Raw genomic sequence first — 13,150 nt, 5'->3', positions numbered from 1 at the left:
GTTTGTGGTACAGTTAGGGTTTGAACTATTAAAACCCTGGAGAACCCACGGGGGAAAATTTGGCCCCTATAAATTCTGCTACTCAAATAACAAAGACCTTTTTTTTTTTTTTTTTTTTTTTACAAATTTAACTTCAAAAGTCCAGAGTGCCACTTCTGACCCCTGCATGGGGCCATCTAGTGGATGAATATTGCACTTACATGAGCCAGAGTGTTGGTGACAAGATGGCTGGCAACATGCTGTTTTGTTGAGCTGGAAATAATCCAAACAAAACCATCTTCTCAGCAAACCATCAGATGGTAAAATTGTGTTTTTTTTGTTAATCTATTTCATATCATGTTGCAAAATGCCTAGTAGTATGTTTTATATATATTTTTTGACAAATTAGCAACTCTGAGCTATTTAAAAAAAAAGGGTTAAAATTGAAAAAACATATATTTTGGTGTTCAGTGAACTTATAGCAGTCATTTAATGTATAATTCATAATTTTCCAAAGAAGAAAGGGGTTCTTGGGTTCTCCAGGGTTAATAGAGGCAATTATAAATTAATTACATTTTGGATTGATCACTGCTTGTAATGGTAATCATTTGCTATTTGCGTCCAGACTCAGTCTCAATTGGCCAGGGTGCACTATTGTAAAAATATGCTTTCAAATCCTTTGCTCACTAGGGGGCGTCATAACACAACCAATAAACAACGTTGTTGTTTGAGAGGAAATCACGCATGAAGAAAACAAACACCTGGCTAGTTAAATATACCTCATTGTGTATATGCACCCAAAGTTAAAAGTAAACCTTGGCTGTTTTGTCTTAACTTCAGTTTTGGTGTACTTTGGAAGCCGACGTGAGAGAGAGAGCTGGAGCTGGGCGTGGGTCATCAGCACCCGCCTGGCCCGGCAAATTGGCTACTTGGAGCTTCTCCTCAAACTGATGTTTGTCAATGCCCCCGAACTGCCTGAGCAAACCACCCGCGCGCTGCCTGTCAGGTGACAGTGACACACAAAATTAAAACAAAACCTTTTTGGTTGTTTTACCTTGTTCAAACAAACACATGCATTTCTTCTCTTACCTCTCACAGATTCCTGTTCACGGATTACAATCGCCTGTCCAGTGTGGGAGGGGAGACCTCCATGGCCGAGATGATTGCAACACTCTCAGATGCGTGTGAAAGAGAGTTTGGTTTCATGGCCTCGAGACTGTTTAGGGTTTTCAAGAATGATGAGATCCAAGGTGACTTTGCTATCTTTCAATTATGATGCCGTTTTTCAGAGTCACATCTGAATTGTCAATTTACTTATGCGTTCTATTCACTATATCCAGATTTAGTTTTAATTGTGGCGGCAGTTTGACAGAGACTTCCTGTTACTTCCTGTGGTTTGTTAAACAGCAATAAGTGAATTAGGGCTTGATTCAACCGGTGTTTACCTCTATTTGTGTGTTATTAAGTGGCTAAGAAAGCTGTTAATTAAGATGAGCACATTACAAGATGGATGACATTATTCTTGTCCTCCCACCTACCAGGTAAAAAGTGGAAAAAGACTTGCTGCGTGCCATCCTTCGTACTGTTCGCCCTGACACTTTGCTGCCTCATCGCCGGCTTAGCCTTACTAGCAATATTTAAGGTGGGTTAAAACGATGAGAAATTGCCAGAATATTTTGTCATGCAAAACGCATGATGTGGAACAGTATATGTTGCTTTAGTGGGCTTCTGACTGATCTGTGCTTTTAATTGTTTTGTCTAGGTGGACCCTGAGAACCTGACAGTGAATGCAGTGCTGATCGCAATGGCCAGTGTTGTTGGCCTGGCCATGCTGCTCAACTGTAAGACCTGGTGGCAGGTGGGCGACTCAGTCCTCAACTCTCAGAGGAAACGCCTGCACAGGGCCGCCAACAACCTGCACCAGCTCAAGAGTGAAGGCTTTATGAAGGTAGAGTCAATGGATTGCATTTGATCACATCTGAGATAGAGAGAATTGTTTTGAGATCGTAAATCAATTTGACCCTGGAGAACCCACGGGGTCAAATTTGGCCCCTATAAATTCTGCTACTCAAATAACAAAGACCTATTTTTTATTTTATTTTTTACAAATTTAACTTCAAAAGTCCAGAGTGCCACTTCTGACCCCTGCATGGGGCCATCTAGTGGATGAGTATTGCACTTACATGAGCCAGAGTGGTGGTGACAAGATGGGTAAAATGCAACAAATAAAACAAAAAAATTATATTGTTCAATGTAGCTGTGTATTTGATTGATTATTTTCCTAAATTCTAAATAGTTTACTGACAGTTTTTGTTATTCAGATTTTTCGAAATGATACCCCTAAATCCCAAAGGGTCAAATTTCGCCCTAATCCTAAATTAGGGAATAAAAAATGTTTTTGTTTTTGTTTTTTTTTTACATATATGTTGGTGTTCAGTGAACTTATAGCAGTCATTTAATGTATATTTCATAATTTTCCAAAGAAGAAAAGGATTCTTGGGTTCTCCAGGGTTAAATATGCATTTTTGAGTATGACATTTAATTGATCTGGTTGTACCTTGTAGATGTTTTGAAGCCTTTTATTTGTTGTTGTCATGGCAGGTTCTGAAGCACGAGGTAGAGCTGATGTCCAAAATGGCCAAGACCATTGATGGCTTTACCCAGAACCAGACACGAATGGCCGTCATCATAGACGGGCTGGATGCCTGTGAACAGGACAAAGTGCTGCAAATGCTCGACACGGTGTGTTTGAAGAATTTTTTTTTTCCCCATTTACCTAATTTAGCCTGCTGCAGCTTCCCTTTAAGTTTAGCTTCCTGCTCCCAGCTGCTCTAATAGAATCAATCCACCTTTAGCCAAATTTTATTATTTTGTGGAGTGATCCCAAAGTAGATTGCAACCTCCTGTGTGCTAATGTAATCTTCTCATCAGTGTCTGAAGTAAGCGCGAGTTCACATGATGTTGTCGACAGCTGCTGCTGAAACGGTGGTTCATTCTCCTGCGCGGAATGTGCTGATAAATGGTCATGGGTTAAAAAAAAACGGGAAAACAAGCCACACAAACCCACGTCATGTGACACTTGGACACCGCTCTTTAAATAAATTGCTGTAAATACAAAATTAATGACCACAAGTTCCTTTTTGTGTCAACTGATGAAGCCTGGAAAACATCTTCTAAGAAATCGTAAACTACAGAAAATAAATTGTAGCTTCTGGTACTTAAAGTGAGGCCAATGCAGAGGTGAACTTTCTTTTGTCTCAGTCGATCGACTTCACGTGCTCATCCAAACGTTAGTATTTCTGTGGGTTTTAAATATCCACAAACCAACTGGTTATGTTTTATTTTGCCTTTGCCGCTTCTCCTGCTAGGTTCGAGTTCTCTTCTCCAAAGGGCCCTTCATCTCCATCTTCGCCAGCGACCCCCATATCATCATTAAAGCCATCAACCAGAACCTCAATAGCGTGCTGAGAGACTCCAATATCAACGGCCATGACTACATGAGGAACATTGTCCACCTGCCAGTGTTCCTCAACAGCAGAGGTCTCAGCACGGCCAGGAAGCTCTGCATGGCCGCGCCCACTAATGGCGACAGCTTAGCGGCAGAAGGTACGGCAAAATGCATCTGAGAACTTTTGGTGGAAAAATTTGATTTTACATCATTCTTTTGTTCTTTACTCCAGCATGGAATGAAGATATCGACAAGAAGATGTCTCAGAGTAGCTTGGCTCCAGACCAGGCCAAGTTTGGCAGCAAGAACGCTCTTAACCGCAGGGTAAAAGATCGTTTTAAATCATGTGGAGTGAAACCAAGAAGTTGAGCGCAATTTATTTCTGGATTATTTCCGACTACTAATTTGTACAAGTTTAGAATTTATTATTCCACTAGATAATAATGGAAGGCAGTACTAAAACATTAATTAATCATATTGGCAATGTTTTAGATAACATTTTAGCACTTTTCAAGAAGTTAACCCTAGTTAATATTAAAAGGTAAAACAAAAATATTGTTTACTGTCTCTGATTACGTAATCAGAGCAAACTTACTACTTGGAAGAAGACTAAACGTAGCTCACATTCTGGTGTCAAGTCAGTTTTATTTATTTATTTATTTATTGTAGTGCCAGTTCACAAGTTATCTCAAGGCACTTTACATATGGAGCAAGTATAGAACAATGGTCATGATGGCAAATATCAACCAAACCGTGTAAGAGCAAGCAAGGAAAAACTCACTCACAGGAAGAACCCTGGTTTGAACAACACCGAATCTAGGCATGTGGCGATTTTAATACTATTGTGCACAGGACAGAAAAGTATAAACCGCTTTTCTTTTTTTTCCTTCTTTTTTTTTATGGAGAGCTCGGTATTGTAAACCGCTTTTCTAATTTCACTAAGATCCATTTCGGTTTTATGTACACTTTATATACACATGGCAATTACAGTTGTTCTCATAAGTTTACATATACTTCGGGTATGTAGATTTAAGAGCACAAGTGTACATGTCGTTCAATGACACAAAAATGATATGAATTGTCACCAAAATTCGCATGATGGATAACTAGTGTCCTCTCTAACCTCTCCAAATATTAAAACAATTTCCACAGTATTTTGGATTTTATGAGCATTAAGATTTTTTCTCACCATACTATTCTGCTTGCATGATAAATATTGAGATAACTCGAGGAGGAGTTCGCATTTGCTAAGTAAACTGAAATGTTTGACACACACACACACGCACATGCACATACTCACCCACATACAAAATAAAAAAAATAAATAAATAAAATTTAAAAAAAAGGAGTGAGCAATAATGATGACATGTCAAATCGGTAAAATTACCGAATGAACAATACTGAGCTCTCCAGAGGAAGGCAGTCTCATAAATCATTTACTGTGATAGTGTACACACGCCAGTCAGCAGTACAGGAAAATATTTTCTGCAGAGGGTGACACTGAGTGCCATAGAAACCCTTGCTGCTTTCTCATTTCCGGCGCCTCCTGAAGAGCATGCTTAGTGCAGGCGTGGCTTTTGGCAGGCGGCGTGGAGGACCAGTGGACAGGAGGAGACACGTTGATAAGTAGAGAGAGCGAGTGGGTTGCTCGGGTGCGCAGCCAAGGCTCCTGGTGTAATTGATGTAATGGCTGTTTATCCTTCCTGCTGCGTCGCCACCGTCTAATGACAAGGCCGAGCAGCAGTGGGTCCCGGCGACAAAACACTGGCACCGGCTATGCTGGCAGGAGGCTAAGCGACTCTGCTGCTGTCGCTGATGCCTTCCTGCCCCCTGCGAGACCTTATCACGCACCCTCCACTTCCTCCCCGCCCTCCCTTACTTGTTTGCGAAACATTTTTTTACCTACCTTTGGCACCCTCAAGTGCTGGTGCTAGCCCTTTGATTGTGGAGGCATCCTGCTCTTCATTCTCTTGGCAGGAGGGGGAAATGACAGAATGACTCATTTTCATGACTCATTCTCTAGTGTGAACTAATTATTTTTCTTGCTGTGTAGTAGGTTATATGCAAACAAATATTTAGATTTTTGATCAACTAATTCCTACTCCTTGGAAGTTGAAGCATTCTGTCACTAATATTGATTAGGTGAGTAAGTGCAGTGATAGGACGGTCGTCAGGGCACTGATCTATTTAACCTACATAAGCAATTGGACTATTTGTGTTACCAATAAGATTTCAAATGACCTCAAAGGGAGAGGTGGCTGGCCCACAAAAACATCTGATTGCTTATTGATAGCAAGCCATATTCGACTAGCAACAACACATCTGTAGCGATCTTCACACATAAATACATTTAATAATCAGCATCTCTGGTGAGTATGATGTATTATTTAATACATTAATTATACAGTATTTTTTTTAATAGATAAATATTGATTTTGAACTGTTTGGATGATGTACGCGGCGGCACAGTTGTGTGCTATTATATTGTGTTTTTATTAGGGGTGTCAAAATGAGTGCGTTCATTTTGAGTTAATTTGCATATATTTGTGGAGACTGAGGTCAAGTTGTATTTTACAATTTAAAAAATGTGCAGAATTTCACAAGTTACTTCCATGTTGAAGATGAGATAGCTCTTAATATGAAAAGAAAAATGCAATGCACTGAGCTGTCACGAACGTCTCACAAATGCAATTATGCCATCTAGTGGCAGAAAAATAACCTTAACACAAATCAGTATCACAATAGTTTTTTACTGTCTTTTTAATTTGAACTCGATGTAATGAATTATGAAATTACTCTATCAATGACTAAAAGATGCAGCCATATTTTTATTAGTTTAACATTTTCCCGCCACTTTTATGTTAACTTATGTTAATTTTATTGTACATTTGGAACAGATATAAAATGTGCGATTAATCGGGAGTTAACTATTGAAGTCATGTGGTTAATTAAGATTAAAAAAAAATTAATCGCCTGACACCCCTAGTATTTATATAGTTGTAGTGATTCTGAAGTCCCAGGTACCAAATTTGTGGCCCAGCACTGAGTGAATGACATCAGTATTACATACTAGTGTTATGACATGACTTAGAAAAAGACAGTTAAGTCTTGATAAAGAATCGTACTTTTTACATGTTATTTACCCGCGAATAAATTTCAAATAGTCTGACTAGTCAAATGGTAGCCTGTCTGCAAAGCGGCTTGAAAACTCTTTAAGTCTATCTTTAACTTGGACCTTTTGGGCCCTGGCTGAGTGGTGGCCATATGTTTCATCTCCGAGAAAGAGGTCACAAGAGCGGTATTACGACTTCAAAGTCGACCAAAAGCCTCATCTTGGCTCATGAGCATGGCAGCTGTCTGATATCATCACAGATGTTCCCCGGTAGATCTGTGTCAATAGCTAGCCTGTGTGTCATGTCATGACTTCTCTGCTTGGGACAGTGGCTCTTTGATTTGTTTTTCTCTTGCCGTCACAGAGAGTTTTTTTCTCTTTAGCAGATAAAATGACAGGAAAGGCTGCTGGATAAGAATGTGGCTTAAAAGATAGCTCTCAGAGAGATTCCCGTTCATTGTTCCCTTCGTTTTGTTTTTGAGATAATCTTAACAGACTCCCATGAATTTAGCTGCGTATATTACATATGAAAGAAAGTGCATAGACGGTGAATTGTTTGCAGATGAGGTCTGGAATGTGAGATGTTTGTTTATTTTTGACATAATGTTTTTGAGTGACTTGAAGGCCTGAGATCACATGGTGACCCTGAAGGCCATCTCTGGGGTCTCATGATGCAGTTTGTTTCAATTTGCCTTCATGGGGCATATTGCCAACTAACGACTTCCAGGAAATCATTTTAGCTCCATCAATTCTACTGTGGATGGATATTAGTTCTATTCATTTTTATTCTTAAATAAAAAACTAATTCATGCAGCATCCTTTCCGATTACAACTTGTCACCTTTCTAAGCATCTCAAATATTAAGTTGTCCTAACGTAATTTTTTTTTTTTAAATGATGGCTTTGAAGGACACATACCGGCGGCGCCAGATGCAGAGGACCATCACCAGGCAGATGTCTTTCGACTTGACAAAGCTGCTGGTGACTGAGGATTGGTTCAGTGACATCAGCCCGCAGACCATGAGGAGGCTGCTCAATATTGTTTCCATCACCGGTAAAACCTACACACTCCTCAATTCACCTGCTTCATAATTACAGACTCACATGTTAACTAGAATTATTATTTCAAATTTTTGTTGTGGATTTTTTACAGTGTGATTAGGGATTACAGGCCATGTATGTCCTTTTGTTGACAGGTCGCCTGTTACGAGCCAATCAGATCATCTTCAACTGGGATCGTCTGGCGTCGTGGATCAATCTGACAGAGGAGTGGCCTTACAGGACGTCATGGATCATCCTCTTTTTAGAAGAAAGTGATGGCGTGTCTGATCAGGTCTCTCTCAAGACAATCTATGAGAGGTAAGAAATCCCATTTTTAATGTACAACCTATTTGTTTTTTATACACCGTTGTGCATAAGTTCAAACCTGCCAGAATGTTGTTGTGCTGGTTTTGCTCAGTTAAAGCCTTAATAATGTAGACACTAATACAATTATTTATGAAAACATGTGCACTTTAAATTGCATCAAATGTTTAAGAAAATTGCAAAAACAATAGATGCATGATAATTTGCAATGAAGTGTAAACCTGATAACCTTCATTTCTAAAATGAACAGAATGATAAAGCATAATACAGTCAAAAGTTATTTAGGCAAGCACATTTCTTACAGAAGACAACTCAATACCTAAAAGAGATCAATTTCATATCAGACATATTAATCTGTGTCGCACATAATAAATGTTTTTTTTTTTTCCAGTGAGGAGAGTAACTGACATTTACGTCATTTAAAAAAAAAAAATCTAAATCGCCATATAGTGCACATCGGACAGCTATATAGTATTATAATTTGACGCTTGGTAATTGATACAGTTCTTGAAGAAACACCACAACATCACTGCTGCTCTTCTCAGTGCTTTGTCTTAGCAAGCTTCAGAAAATAACTTGCTGGCAGCTAAGCACATTACATCACTGTAACAATTATACAGTCATCAGGGTGGTATATAAATTCCTTTTAAAAAAAAACTTTTAATTTCCCGTCATAAATCATTTTGACCAGCAGGTGGCAGTAGATGATTTTCATTTTCAGCAGCCTTCAAATGGTAATTAGTGCCACAGCTCTGTGCTCCTCATTTTGTGTTTTTTTTTTTTTCATTATGCATGCATCAAATTATGACTCTATTAAAGGATGCAAGCTAGATTAATGACTTGACATGGTTTTCTTAGAAGCGGTCAAATTAGTCTCCGATGTCTTTGTTGGAGCAGCTAAGGGACCGAGTTTTGTGCACACCACAGCGGTGACATGACATCTTTTGTGCATGTGCGGCCACAGATGCTCTTAGGCGGAGGGCCGTCGTAGGCTGAGTCGCTGGGGTTTGGGCGCTGTTGTGCATCAGTCGCTGGCCTTTAAAGGTTGCACTCTGTCACAATACACTAGCGCCTACAACTCCTGCGGCAAGGAAGTGTCACACGCACTTACTGTCAGACGGTCAGCCAGCTAGCTTCAACAGACAGAAAACCACCACCTCATTAGAACAGCATTTTTTGCTTTTTCAGTCGTACCTTTCGACTAATGGGAGGATGACAGATTATGATGTATTCAATCTGATCACTTTTGAAAATGATATCTGCGCCATGTATCGAAAGTAAACACGACATGCTTGTGAGAAAACCAACAAAAAAGCTGCAATTTAAGCGTGGGCGTGAGCTCACATTTGCTCATTAGGCCTAATGTAGCCATCTTCCTGTTCCTGACCAGCAGCGCTGTCTGTCTTCATCTTCCTCCTCACTGGGTGTCTTTCCAAATGGCCGCTCTGTCTCGCTGTGGCCGTCGGACAAATGACGTTAATGATGATGACATCTTAAACAGGCCTCGCCTTGGGGCCTTATCTTGTGCACAAATCTTCCATTGATAAGACTCAGGTCGTTGGTGTCTTCGGATTCCTTTGTGTGTGTGTCCAAGGCAATAGTGGACAGAATTCTCCAAAACCTTGCAATCTTGATTTTGTACGTTGTGTACATCCATACGCACTTAAATTCAGATTCAGCGCGACACAATCGCAATTCTTAGACAGTCACATTACAATCGAACTAATTAACTTCATTTTGATATAACATTGATTAAAAATGTTACTTTATGCACCTTGCACATTTCACTTTTTAGAGCACCGAGCGAGCTCTTACACAGCAATACTGCACTTCCCCTGAGCGTTAATAAGTGAATATATTAGTGGTGAAGTGAATGTGGGGGTGAGTCAGCCCTTATAGGTCAGCTGTCGCCCTGCATCTCAATCACAAGGCAGGCCGGCTCTTCCTCTCTTCTCCTCGTTATAAGCTTCGGAGCAGAACATCGGCGTTTTGTAAATCATAGAATGGAGGATTTATGCCTAATGACTCCCAGAAGTCATTTTATAATGCTGCTTTAGAGAGTGGGGGGAAAAAAAGGGCGACACTGTTTAATCCTTGTCAGGTGAGCTTTTTATCCGGGTTAACCCATGCATGACTAAGTTGCAGGCAAATATTTTAAATACAGATCTACACGGTGATGACAGACACTCTTTGTGGAAAAGGGTGAATTAAAATGATGGATAATATCAACAAGAATGATGAACATATCAGAGCTAAGGAATTACAGTAGAGCCTCCAAAGTAGAACACAATCCATTCCATGACGCTAGCTGACTTTCAAGTTTTTCTCATTTCAAAACCATTTTCCTCATGGGAAATAATATGTAAAGTTGTTCCAGGCTCAAACTGTCGCCATCATTAAAGCTTGTAGTCATGTACAAGCAGTGTTTTAGTCATGTTTTTCAACTATAAGCAACAACAACAAACTACCATAAAATAAACGTTCTCACCCTTTGGAGGTGTGGGAACTCAATTTTTGTAATCTTGCCGGAGAGTGATTTAAAGTTGTATACAATAAAATCTGGTGGATTTATATCTTGGTTATTTCTTCTGCATGCTTGTTTTGACAAAAATTGCATTCCCCCCGCGCCTCAGATTTCAGCATTTGTCCAAAAAATTGGGACTTAGATCATATTGGATATTCATATTGTTTCACATTGCTTGCACTTTTATCCACAACTGAGATATTGTAATCATCTTTACTTTCTTAGGTTGGGTGCCGGTCAGTATCATCTAGGTTTTCCTAAAAGAAAAGAAAAAAAATTGTGTAGTGCAAAAGTGGTCTAAGTCCAAACATATGTCAAATCAATACATACATTTCTGCACTTAACACTGTCTTAGATGCTCACTGTACTTAAGTCTCTTAAAATTTGCTGAAAATGTCATCACACATGGTGTCTGTTTAACTTTCAAATTTTGTATGAATATTCTGCCCAAAAACTTGGCTGTTTTTGGAGCGTTCGTTGTTGGTGGTTCCTCTGTACAAGAGCTGCGAAATATCTTTTAAGGACGCAAGGAGAATGTTGAGCGCTAATTACCGTAGCGGGCGTTGACCAGTACAGCCTCTAATCTGATGGAGAATGTGAAATCGGTTTATAACCTCAGCAATTTACATCATTAATGGTCGAATGGGGGGGGGGGGTGTTGACCAAATTGGTGCAAGATAATCTCAGCCACAAATTATGTACAGTACGCAGCAAACATGTTTTGACTCAAAGCATTTAAACCAACCCTGATTAAAAAAAAAAAAAAGTTTGCGTGACAAGTTCTGTAAGGGAAATAAACAAATTAAAGTCGGAGCTGTGCACGAGCGTTGCGGTCCGCCCGGCACACCGCTGCCGCTGATTCAACATGAAATGAAGCAAGTCGTGTTTTGGACCGGCTTATTTACCATTTCCGTTTATATTGCTGTTTTGTCTGTTCACACACTAATTGAATTTGAGCTCACAGCCTCGTGACTATCATATTCAGTGCTCTTGCATGCTCCTCTCAGGGGTCCGTTTTTTCCCCCAGGTTTGCTTGCCATTAGAGCCTTAATGACAACAAGCTAACTAGCTTCTCTCCTGCTTCATGGTGATTGCGCAAATGCAGCCTACCACTTCTAAATACCATTAATACGCCTTTCCTGTTGATTTCCTTGATGTAGTTTCGAGTCATTACATTACATTTAGCAATTTAGACCTTATGTAGATTAACTTCTGGATTTTCCCCAAGACTCACAACAATTAAGTTTTCATTGATTGCATTCCTTCTTCTGTGAACAGCACAATATTGTTCCTAAATTATATTTGCAATGTTTTGGCTTTTGGGAATTCCAAAATAAAACCAATGTTTACTATTATTAGCTGTTATTTAGGCTCCCTCCATTGATTGTTAGTTGGAAGAATCACTGTTAAGCAGAGGTAGGCATCGAGGGCCGGAGTCCTGCTGGTTTTGCATGTTGCCCTTCTCCAACACAGCTGATATATGATCAGCTCATTAGCAAGCTCTGCACAAGCCTGATAACGATCCTGTTGATTGGAATCAGCTTGTGTTGGAAGTGAGAAACCTGTAGGACTCCGGCCCTCGAGGACCGAGATTGCCCACCTCGGCTGTTAAGTAATGCACTTTTTTCATAAACCGGAATGTTGCAGGCTACTGTTGCCATGCTGAACAGCAACAACTCTCTTCAAAAAACCTGCTTCTTATTTTTAGTCTTAATTCAAGTAAATAGAAAGAAATACATGGGGATTAATAGGAACAAAGTAGGTATGGGATTGACTTGATTGACTATGGACAAAAATATTGTTCAGTTTCTTAATGATTAAAAAAATGTTTTTTAATACAATGGGAGAATCTGGAAGTATGATGCAGATTCATTGACATTCAGATGAGAAAACTTTATCCTCGCACAGCAATTAATAAAATTAAGGAAATGATGGATTTGTGGTTAGCGTGACTGGGTGTTATTATACCCATCACTAGTACATTTCGACAGAAAGGAGAGGCAGATGGTGGTTTAAATAAATAATTATGCTAAATTCAGTTTTAGTTTCTACACATTCACATAGAACACTACTTAATGCTGAGTTATTGGGTCTTTATTGTTTTCAATATTCAAATTTTAGAATCTGATTAAAGTGTCCGACCTTGACTTTTTCCCAAATTTCATAGCTAAATGTACCATCAAAAATTTCCAGAAAGTTGATGGAAATTTCCGTAGCATTTTTAAGTTCCACTGGTGCACGACGGCCAGTGGAATATTAGTTTGCATGCTTCTCTCCGAGTTGAGAGGTTTATGGTTCGAATCTAGGCTCAGGCGTTGAAAATGGATGAATAGAACATGACAGCAGTGAATGGTTAAAAATTTGATTCTGCACCATTTTAAACTGACATGCAATTTTCAAATCCGATCCATTAGATAGTAATGTGATCATCAAACACACTGTCTGTCCGACAGACGATCTGACTCGTAGCTACAGCCGTCCACTTTTCTATCCCTCTGGGCTGATGGCCTGCCAACACCTGTCAATCAAATGAGAAACTGGTCATGCCCTTGGAGCTGACCAAACCAAAAACTGTCCTCAAGGAACCCCCCCCCCCCCCACACACACACACACACACACACACACACTACATTAATACGTTTTATACGTTTTATTTCTTATGCGATGTTGAGCAAGTGTTATTTCATTTGCCTGTTGTCACAAAATTGGCCGGACACGATGAC

At 39.6% G+C, this 13,150-nt stretch overlaps 1 protein-coding gene across 4 annotated transcripts in view; it reads left to right on the top strand.

Moving 5' to 3' along the window:
- kidins220a (kinase D-interacting substrate 220a) overlaps positions 1–13,150 on the top strand; it is a 55,360-nt gene that overhangs the window by 13,371 nt on the left and 28,839 nt on the right. For all 4 annotated transcript variants that reach the window (XM_077557360.1, XM_077557351.1, XM_077557342.1 and 1 more), the window contains exons 15-23: positions 820–985; positions 1,078–1,229; positions 1,521–1,621; positions 1,742–1,927; positions 2,581–2,721; positions 3,348–3,585; positions 3,660–3,751; positions 7,448–7,592; positions 7,735–7,897. In XM_077557360.1, the coding sequence (XP_077413486.1) occupies positions 820–985; positions 1,078–1,229; positions 1,521–1,621; positions 1,742–1,927; positions 2,581–2,721; positions 3,348–3,585; positions 3,660–3,751; positions 7,448–7,592; positions 7,735–7,897 (1,384 nt within the window). The remainder of the gene's footprint in view (positions 1–819; positions 986–1,077; positions 1,230–1,520; positions 1,622–1,741; positions 1,928–2,580; positions 2,722–3,347; positions 3,586–3,659; positions 3,752–7,447; positions 7,593–7,734; positions 7,898–13,150) is intronic.

This window comes from Vanacampus margaritifer, chromosome 1, assembly GCF_051991255.1.
Source record: "Vanacampus margaritifer isolate UIUO_Vmar chromosome 1, RoL_Vmar_1.0, whole genome shotgun sequence".
NCBI lineage: Eukaryota > Metazoa > Chordata > Actinopteri > Syngnathiformes > Syngnathidae > Vanacampus > Vanacampus margaritifer.
The sequence above is the reverse complement of the archived record's forward strand: the minus strand, read 5'-3'. Positions and strand labels throughout refer to the sequence as shown.